Below are 24,860 nucleotides of genomic sequence, written 5' to 3'. Positions count from 1 at the left end.
TTCTCAGTCATAAAAAAACACCTGCAATGCCTGAAAAATATCAGCCAAGTAGGAAAAAGTAGTGAAAAAGTAACTTAAAAGTAACATAAGTATTACTTTCCATGAAAAGTAACTAAGTAACGCAATTAGTTACTTTTTTCGGGAGTAACTTAATATTGTAATGCATTACTTTTAAAAGTAACTTTCCCCAACAGTGAGGGCGACAGCAGCAGGTACCCAAAACTTATGGAGAAAAAAACCTTGTGAGAAACCAGACTTAGCCGAGACGGCGATGCTACAGCTGCACTTTTGGTTAAAATGAAGCATTGAATTATAGAGATTTTATATGATTTAAAACTGATTTTGAGGCAGATGAAAAGAGATTTAAACAGAGATCGTGATCATGCCTTTTTTGATTGAATATAAGAGACTTACAGTAATAACTAAGCTATAATATAATATAAGCTAATAACTTATATTTTGAATTAAAATGTCAGGATTCATTCGAGACAAAGCAGTTGAGGAATGTTTTAAATGTGCATTAATATTTTCATTTCTCCTAAAGGAATATTTGGAGAGAATTCCATTAATTCCATTAAGAGTTATGAAAGTTCCCCTCTGGGTTGTAAGTGAAGTGCTGTTAGTAAAAAGTAATAATTGCCTATTTGAAGCCTGCGAGGGTCTTGAAAAAGTCAACATCAGACATCTACAATCTAATGTAATCTTGCATCAGAGTGCTCTGTAATAGCTCCAGCTTTCAGCCTTTGAGGCATATGGTGCATCAATCATACATGTTATACAGCACACACAGAGAGAGAGAGAGACTGAGAGAGAGAGAGAGAGAGAGAGAGAGAGAGAGAGAGAGAGAGAGAGAGAGAGAGAGAGTCACAACACTCATCACTGTCTATGCTGCTGGTCTGTTCCTGTTCTCTCTTTCTCTTGTTCTCTCGTTTTTGCTTTCTGTGTTTAAATGATGAATCTGTGCAGTTAAAGGATCATTTAAAGTCTTCATCAATGACGTGTGAGAACATCAGGATTGTTTGTCTCAACATCTGCTGTGAAGATCTCATGTAAAACTGAAAAAAACATTCAGAGTTTATCATCATGGATCTTTCATTTATGGCTGTACAGGTATGAGATGGTTTCATTTTTGTATTTTATTCCTGCTGCTTTAGACACAAATCTCCTTTACTTTGAAGAGATGCAACATGTGAGAGTCACAGCTCAAAGATCTGTAAATGTTTGAGTTTTGACAGCATTCACTATATCTGCAGATTTCTTAAAAACATTTGTATAGCTTACATATTTCATTTCATAGCTCTGTAAAAATGTTTGGTTTGCTTCTTATTTGTTTCTTTCGGATTCTCTTAAAACTATTCATTTAGTTTTCTAAAAGAAACAAATTTTATCATTTAACAGAAAACTGATAACACAAAACAAGATCACTAGTTTTTGTTTTTTTTACATCAGTGAAACATGTTTATGTTATCGTAAAATCATCAGCTGTTTAATAATCTTAAAGTTTCTTCAAAGAAAGTCAACTCACTTCTTTACGCAAACACTAAATCAACAGATTTATTATTTTAAAGATGAAGCAGTTATGTCTGGTTTGATAGACACCAATAATTTTTCATCAGGACAGAAATATGATGGAGCATTGATCACAGTTAAGACAGAATTTATGAACACATCAATGAAGCCGAAAACAGACATTTACAGACTCACTGAGAGATGTTTTATCAGGATAAGATTGACTGTTTATCATCTAGTTGGTGATCTTTAAGACGCATGTCTGCAAACAAATGCATCTGTTTGTCATTTAAAGACTGAGCGATTACAAATGAACACAATGCCCTCCATTAACCTGCTTGAAGAAATATATTTCAGTCTGTGATAATTTGTCAATCATGAACATCTACATTAATAAATGTGACGTCTTCAATTCTGCATCTACTGTCATCATAAAAACAACAACAACAACAACACAACTTAACATCAGATGGTGAATAATCAGAAGTTTATGTATGAAGTTAAAGAAATGAATCTTCATCAGAGATATCCCTGCATGAGTTTCTTCACTGTTTTGTTTATTGCTGCCAGCATGAAGAGGCTGAATAAATGCAGATTTTGTTGTCTTTTGCATTCCACCAGATGTGTTATTGTGATGGTTTAGACATACTATTGTGTCTCTGTGGATCTTCATATTTTTATTTCTCTACGATGTGTGTGGTCAGATGTGACCTTTAGCGGTGATATCTCACACTGTGTGACACCCTGACCTGATGTCTTATAAAACAGCTGAGAGCGCAGTCAAAACAATTACATCTCTCTTTAATGGGAACGTGGGTTACATCTCATGCTTTAAACATCAAAAATGTTTAATTTAATTTTAGATGGTAATAATAAAGTTTGCATAAGCTATAAAAAATCATACAAACAATCTGAATTTCTTTGTAACAGACTATTTTACATGGTAGTGGTGGGGTAAACGGTATTTTTCATCAGGGTTGTGTTTTCTGTGTTGTCTTCAAGAGGAATATCAGTAGCACTTTATTTTACAGTACGTGTACTTACCTTGTACATACTGTATATGGTAAATATGTTGTACTTACAGACAAATGGTTGGTGCTTACTTTTGAGTATCTACATGGTAATTAAATGGTATCATTACTGTACTTACCAGTGGTACATACTTGGTAGTTATTATGTAACTTTAGATAAGTACTGGGTAATACCAGATACATACTTATAGTGTATGTATACTGTAACTAACAAGAAACACTACTGTACTTACAAATGAATATACCATAAAAATTTACATGTAAGTGTGTGTTAATGACAGGTACTTATAGTGTACATATATGATAATAACATTAATAACAAACACTACTGTACTTACAAATTGTATGTATATGGTAAGTGTGTGTAGTACATACAGGCAAGTGTACATTAATGACCAGCACATATAGTGTATACTTAACTAACGAGAAACATTACTGTACTTACAAATTCTATATACATAGTGTGTAGTACTTACAGGTCAGTGTAAGTAAATGAAAGGTACTTATAGTGTATGTATATGATAACTAATAACAAACATTACTGATGTGGCATTTTTGTACTCAATATCTTTGTCCTTTATTGTACCCTTTAAACCCAGGCATTAAATACCATGCCCATTACCTACTAGGTACATTTACTAGTATGTCCATAGTAAATGCATGGAAACAGGACTGTAAAATAAAGTGCTGCATATAACACAGTTATTACATAGGACCTACCACCTAAGTTTTAGCATAATATACTGTACATATGCCACTGTGAGGCAACCCCAACCATTACATACCGTACACATTAACTACTGGGTACATTTACTAGTAGGTCCATAGTACCTGCATGAAAACAGGACTGTAAAATAAAGTGCTGCACCGTTTTTAACATAGGAACTACCACCTAAGATAAACCATAGTATACATACGCCAGCTGGGAGTTATATTAACTAGTAAAACCATAATTCAATAATGCATTATGCATTAAATATGATGCATTGTTGTGTATAACTTATATTGTACATTCATTTGTAAGTACAGTAGTGTTTCTTGTTAGTATGTATCTGGTATCACCCAGTACTTATCTAGAGTTACATAATAACTTCCAAGTATATAACACTGGTAAGTACAGTAATGATTACCATGTAGATACTCAAAAGTAAGTACAACACATTTGTCTGTAAGTACAACATATTTACCATATATGTACAAGGTAAGTACACGTACTGTAAAATAAAGTGCTACCGGAATATCTGTACATCAGTTGATGTAACTATTCATTCATATAACACTTCTAGTGCAGCCTGATAAATAAACACCTTTTCACAAATCTGTGGCGTTGTTGAGATCTCTTCTTAAGGAGACATACAGTCTGTTTCTGAAAGGAAACTCCATCTGTTTACCTTTTAAGGAGATTTATTCTGTCATTTCTCTTGGTTCATTTTGCTATACAGTACCAGCAGTGAAGCACTAAAGATGCCTTTTGTGTTTCTTTGAAAGGCAGATTGCCTGCTGGCACCACAGCATCTCTTCATATGACTGTAATGACAGACTGTAGAGAACAGTGATGGCTTATTTTCTCATTCATGTCATACTTCACTTAATTGAATCTCAGAGAGTCCTCTTGAGTCAATCTGAAGAACAAAACATTTTCTTCCCAACAGACTGAACCATCACTAACTGAATCAACATGTCATACTCCATTCATTGACACGTCTGAATAATGATTGGAAAATTCATTTACAGTCTCTTTGGTTTAGAGTCAAAATTATGTCAAAAACATCATCTCTAATCAATGGCATTGGATATAAATGAAACATTTGAAACATGTTATGTCTCTGTAGCTGGAGATGTTTCTGCCCTTTGCAATATCAGACAGACGTCTCGCTGTGACGTACTGATGTATTAAAGTAAATATCATTATTGCCCTCCAACCTTTTGTCTTTTTTCTAATGGAAGTCGGTCATTGGGTTGCTTAAGGTCTGTTTTCATCACTCTTCATCATGTTTACTTCATTCTGCTGTAGTCACAAACATTAAACGTCTCACTGATGATTTATTATTGATGAAATGACGCTAAACTTCACCGTTAATGTAAAAGCAAATCAACACCTTACAGAGCCCCATCTTTATTCTGAAATCTATTGCTAAAGAGAATAAAGCATAAAGCTTTAAATGACACGTGTAGGAAACTCATGATAGTCTGACAGGAAAAATATCTTACATCTATTTTTTTCTATTTTTTAAGGAGTCTTTATATTTTTAGAAAAATAGTAATGTGCAATGTGCAAACTTTTCTGGAAGTCCTAATTGTATTGCAGGTCTAATTTAAGTGGTATTTTCTGAGATAATATTATATAATTTTATTATTGGAATTAAAGGGTACATTTAACAAGAGCTTTTTAAGATTGTGGCGGCCGGTGACTTCTTTTTCAAGGGTGCATGATGCAAAGCTCGTCACAATATGTATTTAGCCCGTCATGTGTGACTCAAGTCATGTGAACCGCATGTGCATCATGCTTCTTGTCAAAAAAGTGCCTGCTGCACACACATCTAAAGGGTTTGATAAAAAAGATGCTTGTGTTTGCCAGATACTTGATTAATCTCACGTGTAATCAGAGTTCAGAGTTTAAATGAGTGTCTTGCGACGAGGCTGAATCTAGCTTCTTATTCGCAGCTTCTTATTGACGCTTTTCGTTCCACCTTAAAAGACGCGACCCTTCCGCGTTTGCAGTTTCTTTTTCACGCACAGCTTAGGGACCGTAGCGCAATATCTCTTATTCGTGCTGTTTTGAGTGATCATGTTTCTTTTGTTACTGTGAGAGTAATATACATTTGAAAATAAACAGAATAACAGAGTTATGAAAGAAAACGGATAGTCAGAATGTAAAGATACACTAAATATGTTGTAAATTTACATTGTACGTGTCATCTTTGGATTGCATTAATGGATCATCTTAATATATATGTCTTTGTGATGTTTGTGTGGGTGCTTGCGTGTGTGTGGATGTGCGTCTGTGTGTGTGTGTGTGTGTGCGCGCGGGTGCGTGCATTTGTGTGTGTGTGAGCACGCGGGTGTGTGTGTGTGTGTGTGTGTGAGAGAGAGAGAGAGAGAGAGAAAGAGAGAGAGAGTGCGCGAGGGTGTGTATGTGTGTGGGGCCGCGCGGGCCCTGCGTGTGCGCGGGCGTGTTTGCGCGCGTGTGTGTGTGTGCGTGTGTGCGCGTGCGTGTGTGTGTGTGTGTGTGTGTGTGTGTGTGAGCGAGCGAACAGGCGGGTGTGTGTGCGTGCATGCTTGCGAGTGTGTGCGTGCTTGCTTGGGAGTGTGTGTGTGTGTGTGTGTGTGTGTGTGTGCGCGCGCACGCGTGTGCGAGTGTGTGTGCGCGGGTGCGTGCTTGCTAATGCGTGTTTGTTTGAAGTTTGCAGATGACTCTAGAAATGATGAATCTATACATACAGAAGCTTAGAGAGCCTGTTGCTTCAAACTGTGGAGATGAGAGTAGATTTTCTGAAGAGCCCCTATCACTCCCTCTCAACATTTTCAAATTTACTGTGCCAGATTTTTTTTTCCACAAGACATCTTCACCTTAAGCAGTTACAGTAGCACATTTGCTCCGACCTTGCTGTTTTAAAATGCAGTATTGTATAGTGCAATATCCCACACTAGGGTTTAATAGGGTTAACTGTGTAAATATACAGTACGATATACATTATATACAGTTTTATATACAGTACTTATAGATATTTGTAAATAACTCTCTCACTTGCTTCTTATCTATATTATTTGTTTTAATTTCTAATTTTACATTAAATGTTGCTATTTGCGGTTTATCTATATACTGTTTGTCTGTAAGTACCAAACTAAAATACATTTCTTGTGCAAGTGTGCACAATTGGCAAATAAAGCTTATTTTGATTCTGGTTCTGAAACTTATTGTAGCTGTTTATACTTTACAAGACGTAATGACACAACATCAAACTCAATGTGCATTTATTATACAAATTATTTCTTATTACATAGCATTAAACCATATTTGAGGTGCTATATCCCAGTTGCCCTCTGGGGTGCGTTTAATATTTCAATGCAGGGCCACACTCAGTGCCCCTTTCTATCACCATGCCAAACATCAGACTTATTTACAGCAGAATTTTAAAGTTATGGTCCCATAATCTTGGCATTTTTCACAATACAGTAACAGACACTGCATTTTAACCAAATTTATGGTGCTATATCTCAGTTGCCCTCTGGGGTGCGTTTAATATTTCAATGCAGGGTCACACTCAGCCTGCCTATCACCACGCCAAAAATCACACTTATTTACAGCAGCATTTTAAAGTTATGGTCCCATAAACTTGTCATTTTTTTACAATACAGTTGCAGACACTGCATTTTAGCCATATTTGAGGTGCAATATCTCAGTTGGCCTCTGGGGTGCGTTTAATATCTCAATGCAGCGTCACACTCAGTGCTCCTGCCTATCACCATAGCAAAAATCAGAATAATTTACAGCAGCATTTTAAAGTTATGGTCCCATAAACTTGGCATTTTTGACAATACAGTTACAGACACTGCATTTTAACCATATTTGAGGTGCAATATCTCAGTTGGCCTCTGGGGTGCGTTTAATATCTCAATGCAGGGTCACACAAAGTGCTACTGCCTATCACCATAGCAAAAATCAGAATAATTTACAGCAGCATTTTAAAGTTATGGTCCCATAAACTTGGCATTTTTGAGAATACAGTTACAGACACTGCATTTTAACCATATTTGAGGTGCAATATCTCAATTGGCCTCTGGGGTGCGTTTAATATCTCAATGCAGCGCCACACCCAGTGCTCCTGCCCATCACCATAGCAAAAATCAGAATAATTCACAGCAGCATTTTAAAGTTATGGTCCCATAAACTTGTCATTTTTTTACAATACAGTTGCAGACACTGCATTTTAGCCATATTTGAGGTGCAATATCTCAGTTGGCCTCTAGGGTGCGTTTAATATCTCAATGCAGGGTCACACGCAGTGCTCCTGCCTATCACCATAGGAAAAATCTGACTTATTTACAGCAGCATTTTAAAGTAATGGTCCCATAAACTTGCCATTTTTGACAAGACAGTTACAGACACTGCATTATAACCAAATTAGCGGTGCAATATCTCAGTTGGCCTCTGGGGTGCGTTTAATAATTCAATGCAGAGTCAACTCAGTGCTCCTGTCTATCACCATAGGAAAAATCAGAATAATTTACAGCAGCATTTTAAAGTTATGGTCCCGTAAACTTGCCATTTTTGACAAGACAGTTACAGACACTGCATTATAACCAAATTAGCGGTGCAATATCTCAGTTGGCCTCTGGGGTGCGTTTAATAATTCAATGCAGAGTCACACTCAGTGCTACTGCCTATCAGCATAGCAAAAATCAAAATAATTTACAGCAGCATTTTAAAGTTATGGTCCCATAAACTTGGCATTTTTGAGAATAAAGTTACAGACACTGCATTTTAACCATATTTGAGGTGCAATATCTCAGTTGGCCTCTGGGATGCGTTTAATATCTCAATGCAGGGTCACACTCAGTGCTACTGCCTTTCACCATAGGACAAATCAGACTTATTTACAGCAGCATTTTAAAGTTATGGTCCCATAAACTTGCCATTTTTGACAATACAGTTACAGACATTGCATTTTAACCATATTTGAGGCGCTATATCTCAGTTGTCCTCTGGGGTGCGTTTAATATTTCACTGCAGTGTCACACTCAATGCCCCTGTCTATCACCATGCCAAACATCAGACTTATTTACAGCAGCATTTTAAAGTTATGGTCCCATAAACTTGCCATTTTTGACAATACAGTTACAGGCATTGCATTTTAACCAAATTTGAGGTGCTATATCTCAGTTGTCCTCTGGGGTGCGTTTAATATTTCAATGCAAGTTTATGGGACCATAACTTTAAAATGCTGCTGTAAATAAGTCTGATTTTTGGCGTGTTGATAGACGGGGAGACTTAGTGTGACGCTGCATTAAAATATTAAACGCACCCCAGAGGGAAACTGAGATATAGCAGCTCAAAAATTGTAAATGTGCAATGTCTATTAACTGTATTGTCAAAAATGACAAGTTTATGGGACCATAACTTTAAAATGCTGCTGTAAATAAGTGTGATTTTTGGTATGGTGATAGACAGGAGCACTGACTGTGACCCTGCATTGAAATATTAAACGCACCCCAGAGGGCAACTGAGATATAGCACCTCAAATATGGTTAAATGCAATGTCTATTAACTGTATTGTCAAAAATGCCAAGTTTATGGGACAATAACTTTAAAATGCTGCTATAAATAAGTCTGATGTTTGGCATGGTGATAGACAGGAGCACTGACTGTGACCCTGTATTGAAATATTAAACGCACCCCAGAGCACAACTGAGATATAGCACCACAAATATGGTTAAAATGCACTGTCTGTAACTGTATTGTCAAAAAATGGCAAGTTTATGTGACCATAACTTTAAAATGCTGCAGTAAATAGGGCTGATTTTTGGGGTGGTGATAGACGGGGGGACTTAGTGTGAGGCTGCATTCAAATATTAAACGCACCCCAGTGGGCAACTGAGATATAGCAGCTCAAAAATGGTAAATGTGCAATGTCTATTAACTGTATTGTCAAAAATGCCAAGTTTATGGGACCATAACTTTAAAATGCTGCTGTAAATAGGGCTGATTTTTGGTATGGTGATGGACAGGAGCACTGGCTGTGACCCTCCATTGAAGTGTTGGACGCACCCCAGAGGGCAACTGGGATATAGCACCTCGGATATGGTTAAATGCAATGTCTATTAACTGTATTGTCAAAAATGCCAAGTTTATGGGACCATAACTTTAAAATGCTGCTGTAAATAAGTCTGATGTTTGGCATGGTGATAGACAGGAGCACTGACTGTGACCCCGCATTGAAATATTAAACGCACCCCAGAGGACAACTGAGATATAGCACCACAAATATGGTTAAAATGCAATGTCTGCAACTGTATTGCCAAAAATGCCCAAGTTTATGGGACCATAACTTTAAAATGCTGTGGTAAATTATTCAGATTTTTGGTATATTGATAGACAGGAGCACTGACTGTGACCCTGCATTGAAATATTTAACGCACCCCAGAGGGCAACTGAGATATAGCACCACAAATATGGTTAAAATGCAATGTCTGTAACTGTATTGTCAAAAATGGCAAGTTTATGTGACCATAACTTTAAAATGCTGAAGTAAATAGGTCGGATTTTTGGCGTGGTGATAGACGGGGGGACTTAGTGTGACGCTGCATTGAAATATTAAACGCACCCCAGAGTGCAACTGAGATATAGCACCTCAAATATGGTTAAAATGCAATGTCTATTAACTGTATTGTCAAAAATGCCACGTTTATGGGACCATAACTTTAAAATGCTGCTGTAAATAAGTCTGATGTTTGGCATGGTGATAGACGGGAGCACTGACTGTGACCCTGCATTGGGGTATTGAACGCGCCCCGGAGGACAACTGAGATGTAGCGCCACAAATATGGTTGAAGTGCAGTGTCTGTAACTGTATTGTCAAAAAATGGCAAGTTTATGTGACCATTACTTTAAAATGCTGCAGTAAATAGGGCTGATTTTTGGGGTGGTGATAGACGGGGGGACTTAGGGTGAGGCTGCATTGAAATATTAAACGCACCCCAGAGGGCAACTGAGATATAGCAGCTCAAAAATGGTAAATGTGCAATGTCTATTAACTGTATTGTCAAAAATGCCAAGTTTATGGGACCATAACTTTAAAATTCTGCTGTAAATAAATGTGATTTTTGGCATGGTGATAGACAGGAGCACTGACTGTGACCCCGCATTGAAATATTAAACGCACCCCAGAGGACAACTGAGATATAGCACCACAAATATGGTTAAAATGCAATGTCTGCAACTGTATTGCCAAAAATGCCCAAGTCCACGGGACCACAACTTCAAAATGCTGTGGTAAATTATTCAGATTTTTGGTATATTGATAGACAGGAGCACTGACTGTGACCCTGCATTGAAATATTTAACGCACCCCAGAGGGCAACTGAGATATAGCACCACAAATATGGTTAAAATGCAATGTCTGTAACTGTATTGTCAAAAATGGCAAGTTTATGTGACCATAACTTTAAAATGCTGAAGTAAATAGGTCGGATTTTTGGCGTGGTGAAAGACGGGGGGACTTAGTGTGACGCTGCATAGAAATATTAAACGCACCCCAGAGGGCAACTGAGATATAGCAGCTCAAAAATGGTAAATGTGCAATGTCTATTAACTGTATTGTCAAAAATGCCAAGTTTATGGGACCATAACTTTAAAATTCTGCTGTAAATAAGTGTGATTTTTGGCATGGTGATAGACAGGAGCACTGACTGTGACCCTGCTTTGAAATATTAAACGCACCCCAGAGGGCAACTGAGATATAGCACCTCAAATATGGTTAAAATATGTGACGCTGCATTGAAATATTAAAATATTAAAATATTGAAATATTAAACGCACCCCAGAGGACAACTGAGATATAGCACCACAAATATGGTTAAAATGCAATGTCTGTAACTGTATTGTCAAAAATGGCAAGTTTATGTGACCATAACTTTAAAATGCTGAAGTAAATAGGTCGGATTTTTGGCGTGGTGATAGACGGGGGGACTTAGTGTGACGCTGCATTGAAATATTAAACGCACCCCAGAGGGCAACTGAGATATAGCAGCTCAAAAATGGTAAATGTGCAATGTCTATTAACTGTATTGTCAAAAATGCCAAGTTTATGGGACCATAACTTTAAAATTCTGCTGTAAATAAGTGTGATTTTTGGCATGGTGATAGACAGGAGCACTGACTGTGACCCTGCTTTGAAATATTAAACGCACCCCAAAGGGCAACTGAGATATAGCACCTCAAATATGGTTAAAATATGTGACGCTGCATTGAAATATTAAAATATTAAAATATTTAAATATTAAACGCACCCCAGAGGACAACTGAGATATAGCACCACAAATATGGTTAAAATGCAATGTCTGTAACTGTATTGTCAAAAATGGCAAGTTTATGTGACCATAACTTTAAAATGCTGAAGTAAATAGGTCGGATTTTTGGCGTGGTGATAGACGGGGGGACTTAGTGTGACGCTGCATTGAAATATTAAACGCACCCCAGAGGGCAACTGAGATATAGCACCTCAAATATGGTTAAAATGCAATGTCTATTAACTGTATTGTCAAAAATGCCAAGTTTATGTGACCATAACTTTAAAATGCTGCTGTAAATAAGTCTGATGTTTGGCATGGTGATAGACAGGAGCACTGACTGTGACCCTGCATTGAAATATTAAACGCACCCCAGAGGACAACTGAGATATAGCACCACAAATATGGTTAAAATGCACTGTCTGTAACTGTATTGTCAGGGATTGGCAGGTTTGTGTGACCATGGCTTTGAAGTGCTGCGGTAGATATGGCTGATTTTTGGGGTGGTGATAGACGGGGGAACTTAGGGTGAGGCTGCATTGAAATATTAAACGCACCCCAGAGGGCAACTGAGATATAGCAGCTCAAAAATGGTAAATGTGCAATGTCTATTAACTGTATTGTCAAAAATGCCAAGTTTATGGGACCATAACTTTAAAATTCTGCTGTAAATAAGTGTGATGTTTGGCATGGTGATAGACAGGAGCACTGACTGTGACCCTGCATTGAAATATTAAACGCACCCCAGAGGACAACTGAGATATAGCACCACAAATATGGTTAAAATGCACTGTCTGTAACTGTATTGTCAAAAAATGGCAAGTTTATTTGACCATAACTTTAAAATGCTGCAGTAAATAGGGCTGATGTTTGGCATGGTGATAGACAGGAGCACTGACTGTGACCCTGTATTGAAATATTAAACGCACCCCAGAGCACAACTGAGATATAGCACATCAAATATGGTTAAAATGCAATGTCTGTAACTGTATTGTCAAAAATGCCCAAGTTTATGGGACCATAACTTTAAAATGCTGTGGTAAATTATTCTGATTTTTGGTATATTGATAGACAGGAGCACTGATTGTGACGCTGCATTGAAAAATTTAACGCACCCCAGAGGGCAACTGAGATATAGCAGCTCAAAAATGGTAAATATGCAATGTCTATTAACTGTATTGTCAAAATTGCCAAGTTTATCTGACCATCACTTTAAAATGCTGCTGTAAATAAGTCTGATTTTTGCTATGTTGATAGGCAGGAGCACTGAGGGTGACCCTGCATTTAGTTATTAAACGCACCCCAGAGGCCAACTGAGATATTGCACATCAAATATGGTTAAAATGCAGTGTCTGTATCTGTATTGTCAAAAATGCCAAGTTTATGGGACCATAACTTTAAAATGCTGTGGTAAATTATTCTGATTTTTGGTATATTGATAGACAGGAGCACTGATTGTGACGCTGCATTGAAATATTAAACGCACCCCAGAGGACAACTGAGATATAGCACCACAAATATGGTTAAAATGCAATGTCTGTAACTGTATTGTCAAAAATGGCAAGTTTATGTGACCATAACTTTAAAATGCTGAAGTAAATAGGGCTGATTTTTGGGGTGGTGATAGACGGGGGGACTTAGGGTGAGGCTGCATTGAAATATTAAACGCACCCCAGAGGGCAACTGAGATATAGCAGCTCAAATATGGTAAATGTGCAATGTCTATTAACTGTATTGTCAAAAATGCCAAGTTTATGGGACCATAACTTTAAAATGCTGCTGTAAATAAGTCTGATGTTTGGCATGGTGATAGACAGGAGCACTGACTGTGACCCTGCATTGAAATATTAAACGCACCCCAGAGGACAACTGAGATATAGCACCACAAATATGGTTAAAATGCACTGTCTGTAACTGTATTGTCAAAAAATGGCAAGTTTATGTGACCATAACTTTAAAATGCTGCAGTAAATAGGGCTGATGTTTGGCATGGTGATAGACAGGAGCACTGACTGTGACCCTGTATTGAAATATTAAACGCACCCCAGAGCACAACTGAGATATAGCACATCAAATATGGTTAAAATGCAATGTCTGTAACTGTATTGTCAAAAATGCCCAAGTTTATGGGACCATAACTTTAAAATGCTGTGGTAAATTATTCTGATTTTTGGTATATTGATAGACAGGAGCACTGATTGTGACGCTGCATTGAAAAATTAAACGCACCCCAGAGGGCAACTGAGATATAGCAGCTCAAAAATGGTAAATATGCAATGTCTATTAACTGTATTGTCAAAATTGCCAAGTTTATCTGACCATCACTTTAAAATGCTGCTGTAAATAAGTCTGATTTTTGCTATGTTGATAGGCAGGAGCACTGAGGGTGACCCTGCATTTAGTTATTAAACGCACCCCAGAGGCCAACTGAGATATTGCACATCAAATATGGTTAAAATGCAGTGTCTGTATCTGTATTGTCAAAAATGCCAAGTTTATGGGACCATAACTTTAAAATGCTGTGGTAAATTATTCTGATTTTTGGTATATTGATAGACAGGAGCACTGATTGTGACGCTGCATTGAAATATTAAACGCACCCCAGAGGACAACTGAGATATAGCACCACAAATATGGTTAAAATGCAATGTCTGTAACTGTATTGTCAAAAATGGCAAGTTTATGTGACCATAACTTTAAAATGCTGAAGTAAATAGGGCTGATTTTTGGGGTGGTGATAGACGGGGGGACTTAGGGTGAGGCTGCATTGAAATATTAAACGCACCCCAGAGGGCAACTGAGATATAGCAGCTCAAATATGGTAAATGTGCAATGTCTATTAACTGTATTGTCAAAAATGCCAAGTTTATGGGACCATAACTTTAAAATGCTGCTGTAAATAAGTCTGATGTTTGGCATGGTGATAGACAGGAGCACTGACTGTGACCCTGCATTGAAATATTAAACGCACCCCAGAGGACAACTGAGATATAGCACCACAAATATGGTTAAAATGCACTGTCTGTAACTGTATTGTCAAAAAATGGCAAGTTTATGTGACCATAACTTTAAAATGCTGCAGTAAATAGGGCTGATGTTTGGCATGGTGATAGACAGGAGCACTGACTGTGACCCTGTATTGAAATATTAAACGCACCCCAGAGCACAACTGAGATATAGCACATCAAATATGGTTAAAATGCAATGTCTGTAACTGTATTGTCAAAAATGCCCAAGTTTATGGGACCATAACTTTAAAATGCTGTGGTAAATTATTCTGATTTTTGGTATATTGATAGACAGGAGCACTGATTGTGACGCTGCATTGAAAAATTAAACGCACCCCAGAGGGCAACTGAGATATAGCAGCTCAAAAATGGTAAATATGCAATGTCTATTAACTGTATTGTCAAAATTGCCAAGTTTATCTGACCATCACTTTAAAATGCTGCTGTAAATAAGTCTGATTTTTGCTATGTTGATAGGCAGGAGCACTGAGGGTGACCCTGCATTTAGTTATTAAACGCACCCCAGAGGCCAACTGAGATATTGCACATCAAATATGGTTAAAATGCAGTGTCTGTATCTGTATTGTCAAAAATGCCAAGTTTATGGGACCATAACTTTAAAATGCTGTGGTAAATTATTCTGATTTTTGGTATATTGATAGACAGGAGCACTGATTGTGACGCTGCATTGAAATATTAAACGCACCCCAGAGGACAACTGAGATATAGCACCACAAATATGGTTAAAATGCACTGTCTGTAACTGTATTGTCAAAAAATGGCAAGTTTATGTGACCATAACTTTAAAATGCTGCAGTAAATAGGGCTGATTTTTGGGGTGGTGATAGACGGGGGGACTTAGGGTGAGGCTGCATTGAAATATTAAACGCACCCCAGAGGACAACTGAGATATAGCACCACAAATATGGTTAAAATGCACTGTCTATAACTGTATTGTCAAAAATGGCAAGTTTATGTGACCATAACTTTAAAATGCTGAAGTAAATAGGTCGGATTTTTGGCGTGGTGATAGACGGGGGGACTTAGTGTGACGCTGCATTGAAATATTAAACGCACCCCAGAGGGCAACTGAGATATAGCACCTCAAATATGGTTAAAATGCAATGTCTATTAACTGTATTGTCAAAAATGCCAAGTTTATGTGATCATAACTTTAAAATGCTGCTGTAAATAAGTGTGATTTTTGGTATGGTGATAGACAGAAGCACTGACTGTGACCCTGCATTGAAATATTAAACGCACCCTAGAGGACAACTGAGATATAGCACCACAAATTTGGTTAAATGCACTGTCTGTAACTGTATTGTCAAAAAATGGCAAGTTTATGTGACCATAACTTTAAAATCCTGCAGTAAATAGGGCTGATTTTTGGGGTAGTGATAGACGGGGGGACTTAGTGTGAGGCTGCATTGAAATATTAAACGCACCCCAGAGGGCAACTGAGATATAGCAGCTCAAAAATGGTAAATGTGCAATGTCTATTAACTGTATTGTCAAAAATGCCAAGTTTATGGGACCATAACTTTAAAATGCTGCTGTAAATAGGGCTGATTTTTGGGGTGGTGATAGACAGGAGCACTGACTGTGACCCTGCATTGAAATATTAAACGCACCCCAGAGGGCAACTGAGATATAGCACCTCAAATATGGTTAAATGCAATGTCTATTAACTGTATTGTCAAAAATGCCAAGTTTATGGGGCCATAACTTTAAAATGCTGCTGTAAATAAGTCTGATGTTTGGCATGGTGATAGACAGGAGCACTGACTGTGACCCTGCATTGAAATATTTAACGCACCCCAGAGGGCAACTGAGATATAGCACCACAAATATGGTTAAAATGCAATGTTTGTAACTGTATTGTCAAAAATGGCAAGTTTATGTGACCATAACTTTAAAATTCTGAAGTAAATAGGTCGGATTTTTGGCGTGGTGATAGACGGGGGGACTTAGTGTGACGCTGCATTGAAATATTAAACGCACCCCAGAGTGCAACTGAGATATAGCACCTCAAATATGGTTAAAATGCAATGTCTATTAACTGTATTGTCAAAAATGCCAAGTTTATGGGACCATAACTTTAAAATGCTGCTGTAAATAAGTCTGATGTTTGGCATGGTGATAGACAGGAGCACTGACTGTGACCCTGCATTAAAATATTAAACGCACCCCAGAGGACAACTGAGATATAGCACCACAAATATGGTTAAAATGCACTGTCTGTAACTGTATTGTCAAAAAATGGCAAGTTTATGTGACCATTACTTTAAAATGCTGCAGTAAATAGGGCTGATTTTTGGGGTGGTGATAGACGGGGGGACTTAGGGTGAGGCTGCATTGAAATATTAAACGCACCCCAGAGGGCAACTGAGATATAGCAGCTCAAAAATGGTAAATGTGCAATGTCTATTAACTGTATTGTCAAAAATGCCAAGTTTATGGGACCATAACTTTAAAATGCTGCAGTAAATAAGTGTGATTTTTGGCATGGTGATAGACAGGAGCACTGACTGTGACTCTGCTTTGAAATATTAAACGCACCCCAGAGGGCAACTGAGATATAGCACCTCAAATATGGTTAAAATGCAATGTCTATTAACTGTATTGTCAAAAATGCCAAGTTTATGGGACCATAACTTTAAAATGCTGCTGTAAATAAGTCTGATGTTTGGCATGGTGATCGACAGGAGCACTGAGTGTGACCCTGCATTGAAATATTAAACGCACCCCAGAGGTCAACTGGGATATAGCAGCTCAATTTTGGTTAAAATGCAGTGTTTGTAACTATTGTCAAAAATTCTAAGTTTATAGGACCATAACATTAAAATGCTGCTGTAAATAAGTCTGATGTTTGGCATGGTGATAGACAGGGGCACTGACTGTGACCCTTTAGTGTAATATTATACGCACCCAAGAGGACAACTGAGATATAGCACCTCAAATATGGTTAAAATGCAATGTCCGTATCTGTATTGTCAAAAATGGCAAGTTTATGGGACCATAACTTTAAGATTTTTTCATGAGGATAGTCAAAGAGCACTGAGTGTGACCATTCAGTGAAAGTTTAAACGCACCGCAAAAATCAGCTCAGATATAGTGCCTAGAACTGAGTCTTTAAAATAAATTGAGAGTGCTAAGTATAAGCAATAATTTGTATAATGAATGGACATTAAAAACAGAGTGTGTTGTTGTGTCATAACTTCTGGTAAAGTATAAACAGCTATAAGAAGTATCAGAATCAAAATTAGCTTTATTTGCCAATTATTCACACATGCACAAGAAATTCATTTTAGTTTCGCACTTACAGACATACAGTAAACTTAAATGGCAAAAAAGCAAAATTTCATGTAAAATTAAAAATTAAAACAATAATATAGATAAGAAGCAAGTGAGAGAGTTATTTACAGATATCTAACATACAGATATCTATTTACAGAAGTACTGTCTATAAAACTGCATATAATGTACATTATACAAAATGTATTTACAGAGTTACCCTGTTAAACCCTATGGGATATTGTAATATTCAATACTTTATAACAGCAAGATTGGAGCAAATGTGCTACTATAACTGCTTAAGGTGAAGATGTCTTGGTGGAAAAACTGCTCTGGCAGAGTACATTTGAGAATGGTGAGAGGAAGTGAGGGCCGGGGCTCCTCCAGAAATCTACCCTCATCTCCACAGTTTCGAGCAGCCAGCCTCACTTCTGTAGTAGATTCATCATTTCTAGAGTCATCTGCAAACATCAAACAAACACACACACACACACACACACACACACACACACACACGTGCGCGCGCGCACACACACACACACACACACACACACACACACACGCACGCACGCACACACGCAAGCAAGCACACACGCACACTCGCGCGCGCGCACACATACACGCACACTCGCGCGCGCGCACACATACACGCACACTCGCGCGCGCGCACACACACACACACACACACACACACACACACTCACTCACTCACACACGCAAGCACACACTCACCCGTGCGCCCGCACACATACACACACACTCGCGCGCACACACACACGCAAGCACACACGCGTGCGCCCGCACACATACACACACACTCGCGCGCGCGCACACATACACGCACACTCGCGCGCGCGCACACACACACACACACACACACACACACACACACACACACACACTCACTCACTCACACACGCAAGCACACACTCACCCGTGCGCCCGCACACATACACACACACTCGCGCGCACACACACACGCAAGCACACACGCGTGCGCCCGCACACATACACACACACTCGCGCGCACACACACACACACACACACACTCACACACGCAAACATCACAAAGACATACATATTGGGATCATTCATTAATGCAATACAAAGATGACACGTTTAACAATTTAATTTTACATGAACATATTTAGTGACACTATATTTTCTTTCATAACTCTGTTATTCTGTTTATTTTCAAATGTATATTACTCTCAAAGTAACAAAATAAACATAATCACTCAAAACAGCACGAATAAGAAATAATGCGCTACGGTCCCTAAGCTGTGCGTGAAAAAGAAACTGCTAACGCGGAAGCGTCGCGTCTTTTAAGGTGGAACGAAAAGCGTCAATAAGAAGCTGCGAATAAGAAGCTAGATTCAGCCTCGTTGTCTTGCGAGTATTTTGTAAACGCGAGCATCTCTTTTATCATAAACCTTTTCGATGCGTGTGCAGCAGGCACTTATTTTTATATTGTTTACATGATGACGCACCGAACACATATTTTGAATTCACGGCCCTCGAAATAGAAATCTTACATGACGTACGTACATGAAGTTTTAGCTCCAAATACCATATAATTTATTATAACATGTTAATATTGCCACTTTGTAGGTGTGAGCAAAAATGTGATGTTTTTGTGTGTTTCCTTTAACATGCAAATGAGCTGATCTCTGCACTAAATGGCAGTGCTGTGGTTAGATTAAGGGGCGGTATTATTATAATAAGATCCCCTTTTGACATCATAAGGGGAGCCAAATTTCAATAACCTATTTTTACACATGTTTGCAGAGAATGGTTTACCAAAACTAAGTTACTGGGTTGATCGTTTTCATGTTTTCTAGGTTGATAGAAGCACTGGGACCCAGATTTTCATGATATTTCCCCTTAAAGGGATACTTCACCGATTTAGTATTCAGCTTTGTATCTGTAGAAACCCAGCAGTATTACTGAATGACCATGTTTCCCTCCATCATTTCCCCCTGAGAGGAGAGATATCTGCATTTTGGTTCTGCAAAAAAGTCCTCCGATGATGCAAAAATCGTCATATTACATCATCGGAGGACTTTTTTGCAGAACCAAAATGCAGATATCTCTCCTCTCAGGGGGAAATGAGGGAGGGAAACATGGTCATTCAGTAATACTGCCGGGTTTCTACAGATACAAAGCTGAATGCTAAATCGGTGAAGTATCCCTTTAATGCAAAGCTGTAACCCTATAGAGCGAACTTCACACACTGTTTGTGCTATGTGATCCTTAAAGGACCCTGTTTACCCTGAAACAAGATCTGATACACCTTAAACATGACATGAGTTGCTCAGGACACAGAGGATGTGCGGAGAGTCCATCTTTATCCCAGAGGAGGAAGTTTCTTCCTCTTATTTATAAAATCTCAGGCTAGAACCAAAAAAAAGAAAGTCTCCTGATCTTATTCATATGTAAAGTTTTACTATATTTATGCAAAATATAAACATGCTAAACAGCTAGAATGATGCATTGGGACATACAGGGACATTCCTACTGTTTCTACTCCAACATTTATATAGAAATGATAAAGTCATTGGACAACGGTAAAATGTTTGGCTTGAAAAGTTTTTATTTTTTAATGCAGGGTACTCAGATATGTTTCAGTGAGACTTAAGAGCCAAACTTTCTTTCTGAATTTTCCACTCGAGGAGTTTTATACGAGACAGAAGTAGGGCATTTCTTTTGGAAAGGTCTACAAGCATTAAAATGAATGAAGCTGAATGCTTTTTAAGTTACATTAGAAAGGACTCAAATGTCAGGGCGCCCTTAAAAGATCTTAATTTCATATGACTTTAAATATGATTTTGTTAAGAACACTTCGGTATCTGTGCAAGTTTGCCAAATTAATGTTAAAAATATCATCATATCATCTGCTATTCTTCATATTGTTTTAATGTGGATTTTTTTCCATACTTGTAATATAAGGTCTCCATGAGTTCAGACTGTTATCTAACATTGTTTTTGCCAATAAATAATGCATGCTTCTGCTGAAACATCTTGCCTTATAATTACATCAGCAGTCGGCACAATATTTGTGTTTGTTTGAGGTGTCTGTTGATGACATCATGTCAAGATAGTGTTCAATATTTATGCATTTTGTCATGCTTTTATTCAAGGCATTACAAAGCATACATTTTGCTCATTTGAGCTCACTGCTCATCTCTCTCTTTATTTTTCAGCTCCCTGTGATGAGCGGGGCGTTTATGGACGCATCACCTGCGGATGACTGCAGCACTGATCATTCTCTGTTTAATTCATCCGCCAGCGTCAACGCTCCTCCTCTCACCGCATCGCAGGCGCAACAGGAAGATCAGCAGCGCGTGTCCAGCGACGCAGTCTGGCTCTGGATCGCAATTTTTGCCACCATCGGAAACATTGTGGTGGTCGGTGTGGTTTACGCTTTTACTTTCTGACACTTTGGCAAAGTGACTTTTTTGTAGGTGTTGATTCCAAATGTCACAAACAGATGCAGCGTTTCACTGGATTTATTGACCTGCAGGTCTCACTCCCTGTAAGAAGATGACACATTTGGATCAAAAGATCTTTTAGGAAAGCGTCTGCTCTTACCAGCCATATTTGAAACACTACTGTGCATCATTCAAGATCAAATCCTTACTAAATAGGGGATGACCGGTATTAATCTTAAAGGATCGTAGGCCAAAGTCACAATAAAGCAATATTTCAGACCAACAGTGACATCAACAGCACCATAAATCAAACTGTACCAGTTGATTGGTTGTTCTGACTGGAAGGCGGGACTTCCTTTACTCGAGTGACTCTATTTGTATATCTATTTCTTCCTAGTAATAGGACTACAGTACCCGCACTGCCACAAAATGAAACGTCAGTGATCAGAAAAACTTGAATCTGATTGGTGAATGCAATGTTTTCTGATGTCACTATACTGTATAATTGACTGTCATCTGTGCTAGTTTAAAGCATCACTCCACATTCTTCTTCTGACATAATACACTCAACTATATGATCTCCAGTTATTTATTTGGTATGTAGTCTTGTGATTACTGATTTTTCTTTGTTACAATAGACATAATAATATAAAATATCATTTGATATCTCTTTTCTCTTCTACAGTACTTTTTTTTCTCTTTTTAACAATTGTTTCAAATGTTGTATTGTAACACTTCTCATATAATCGCCTCCAAGGATGATTCACTTTGTTGTATCTTTTATTTGAAAGATACACTTTCAAGTCACTTTAAATGAAAATGTTAATGTTTTTCTTCAGTATTATTCTGTTTGACTGAAACAGTTCCTGCGGTGTAAATTGGTTTTGATCACCTGTGGTCCAGTGGAAGCTGTTGCCGTGGTGATAAAACCATTTTAATGAACTGACTCTTCATGTGATGCTGATATGATGTCTCGTTATTTACTCTCTTTGAATACAACAGTGATGATATGAACTCAAGTTGCCATAACTGCATAAAGTTTTCTTGTTTCCATGGGGACCACGAATCTGGGACACTGGCAGGTCCTCACGTTAAGAATTGAGAATCAGGATATTGTCTTGAAGTAACTTCATATTTAAAAGTGCACTTCCATTGAAGAAATTCAGTATGCAGTATTCATGCATTTACTATCCAGTTTATAGGGTCTTGGCATGCACGCCCAGTACAGTTAAGTATTAAAGAGATGCAAAGGTCCTTCATAAAGTCTGCAATATTCAAAACAATAATAAATGTGTTTAAACATTCAGACCCATATTAAAAATAATGTACAAAATTTATCTGAACAGAAATACATTTTATATAAAATGATTATAGATTTCATTATAAAGCTCATGTGACTAACAGATATCTTTGCACAGATGTTTGAAGTCAAAAAAATATTCTTTGATTATGACAGAAAATCAATATGTAGATCTTGTTACAGTATAATATTATGAAAACTGTTTAGTATGTTTATTTAAAGAGTTTATCAATGGTGTTTTGGGAAGGGAAGTTTACTTTTCTAATTTTAATAGTCAATATCATTGTATTTCCCAGTTTAGTACTTTAAAATAAACAATGATGTAAATATGATTGCTGTTGTATCTGGAGTATATAGAGTTTGTGCTGCATTAACATTGATGATATTTTAATTGAGCTCAGCTGGATGGAGTATCAACCTCATAGTCTGATAATGAATACATATTGAGAGTTAGACTATTTCTCTAGGTAATAAAATCATAAAGACTGTGTTAGATCTGTCAGTTTCATACTAATAAACTGTAAAATTGAAGTTATTCACAGATGAGATGATGAATCCTCAGAAATATTTCCTCTCGAGTATAACGCATGCATTATGGATTGCTTGTAACTTGAAGTCTGGATGTCACAAAATGCACCTGTGCCGTCAGACCAAAACACTTCACGCCAAAATGTAAATGATCTCATTATTTACACAACATCATGCCATGATCTCAGGTGTTTATGACTTTCTTTAGCTTTTTGAAGCTTTACAATGTTGAACCACATTTAAATCCACAACAAAGCAAATGATATTATTGAATATATCTCTGATTCTGTTCTAATGAAGAAAGTAAATCATTTGAGATGACATGAGGTAATTAGTAAATAATGATGATAAAGTTCATTTTGGGATGACTGTTTGTGTCTGGTTTTGTTGGCCAATTTCAGAAAAAATACAAATTAGCCTTTTTATTCAACAATAACATTTTTGGACTGTATAAGAAAACATTACTATTTAGTAAATGGCCACTTTTCCAGGCCAAAGCATATTTTATATACACTAAAAACATTTTATTAACAGTGAAGTTCATTTTAAAAGTATATTTCTGTAATATATTTAATTTGAAGATTTTCAAATCTTTTATCTTTACAGGTAGGCTATATAATAAACTTTTTCTTTCAATGTAACGTGAATATATTTGCTTGGATATTTTTGTAAGCATATTCCAAAATATACTTGAGCAAATATATATTTTGGCCATTTTTGTATATGTATTTTTTGTATATAATTTGAGAAATGTGACTTCAGTGTTGAAATGCTTTTGTACACAAACAGAAATCTTTAATGTGCACATGCAGTCCTCCAGAAGAGGGCACTTATGAATAAAGATGCTCTCATATTTGTTGTACAATAAATTTACTTTGAATAAACCAAAAATACAATCAAATGACCTGCTGCATGATGGCATGATTCAACAAATATCATTGATTACACTTTACAGGAAGAGTTGGGATTTTCCATCACATCATCATCTTCTGTTTATAAACACTCACATAACTTTGTGCTTAGTCAGTGTACACAGCGTAAAATGTTAGAAAACACAACATTTATGTTTAAAGGAAAACTAGAGGCCACTTCACTTAGTGCGACTATATCGTAGTAAAATAAGGGTAATACTGTAGTATTTTGACATGGTGTTGAATTGGTAATAGTTACAATTTTACAATAGCAAGGTGTACATGTCAAAAAACAATGCTGTGGTAATACTATATTAAAAAATATTGTTAAAGTATATCTTATGCATTTAAAAAAAAAAATCTTGTCTTTTTTTGTTGCAAAAAAATTATTTTCTGCTTTGCAACAATAAAAAATGCAATATGTTTAAATTAAACTCAATACCACGCCACTTGAGTTAGCCAGGAAAATGTGATTTTCATGTATGAGTGTGAGAGAAATCCAGTGTTGAATGTAAATGTGTGTTTGTCTGGGTGTTGAGGTCGGGTTGGCAGAGATCCACAGTGCATTGTGGGTAAAGCAGAAGTTTACTATGTTAACAGCGGTTTAGTCAGAGACAGCAGATATATGAAATCCTTACGATGGACAGACAAGCTTTCCATGTTTCCATGCCATCCAGACAAGAACAGTTTTGTTAGTCACACCCATAATTATGAATTTCAGACGCTGTATTTGGCTGGAGTTTGTGGGTTTGTCTGCTGGGTTAAATGTGGCACTGCTGGAAAAAGACAGAGGTGTTTTTGGTCTATGTTTTTGTCTAGATTTTGATTTATATTC

At 37.3% G+C, this 24,860-nt stretch overlaps 2 protein-coding genes across 2 annotated transcripts in view; one reads left to right on the top strand and one right to left on the bottom strand.

The window, feature by feature from the left end:
- The window catches only part of LOC129418154 (calpain-14), a 142,800-nt gene that overhangs the window by 48,255 nt on the left and 69,685 nt on the right, over window positions 1-24,860 (bottom strand). The gene's annotated exons all lie outside the window — the stretch shown is intronic.
- On the top strand, window positions 868-23,995 carry LOC129418018 (uncharacterized protein C14orf132). The gene is made up of 2 exons (XM_055172924.2): window positions 868-1,110; window positions 21,059-23,995. Exons 1-2 carry the CDS (start codon window positions 1,084-1,086, stop codon window positions 21,290-21,292), a joined length of 261 nt encoding a protein of 86 aa, XP_055028899.2. The 5' UTR covers window positions 868-1,083; the 3' UTR covers window positions 21,293-23,995.

Source organism: Misgurnus anguillicaudatus, chromosome 7 (genome assembly GCF_027580225.2).
Source record: "Misgurnus anguillicaudatus chromosome 7, ASM2758022v2, whole genome shotgun sequence".
NCBI lineage: Eukaryota > Metazoa > Chordata > Actinopteri > Cypriniformes > Cobitidae > Misgurnus > Misgurnus anguillicaudatus.
This window is presented reverse-complemented; position numbering and strand designations above follow the sequence as displayed.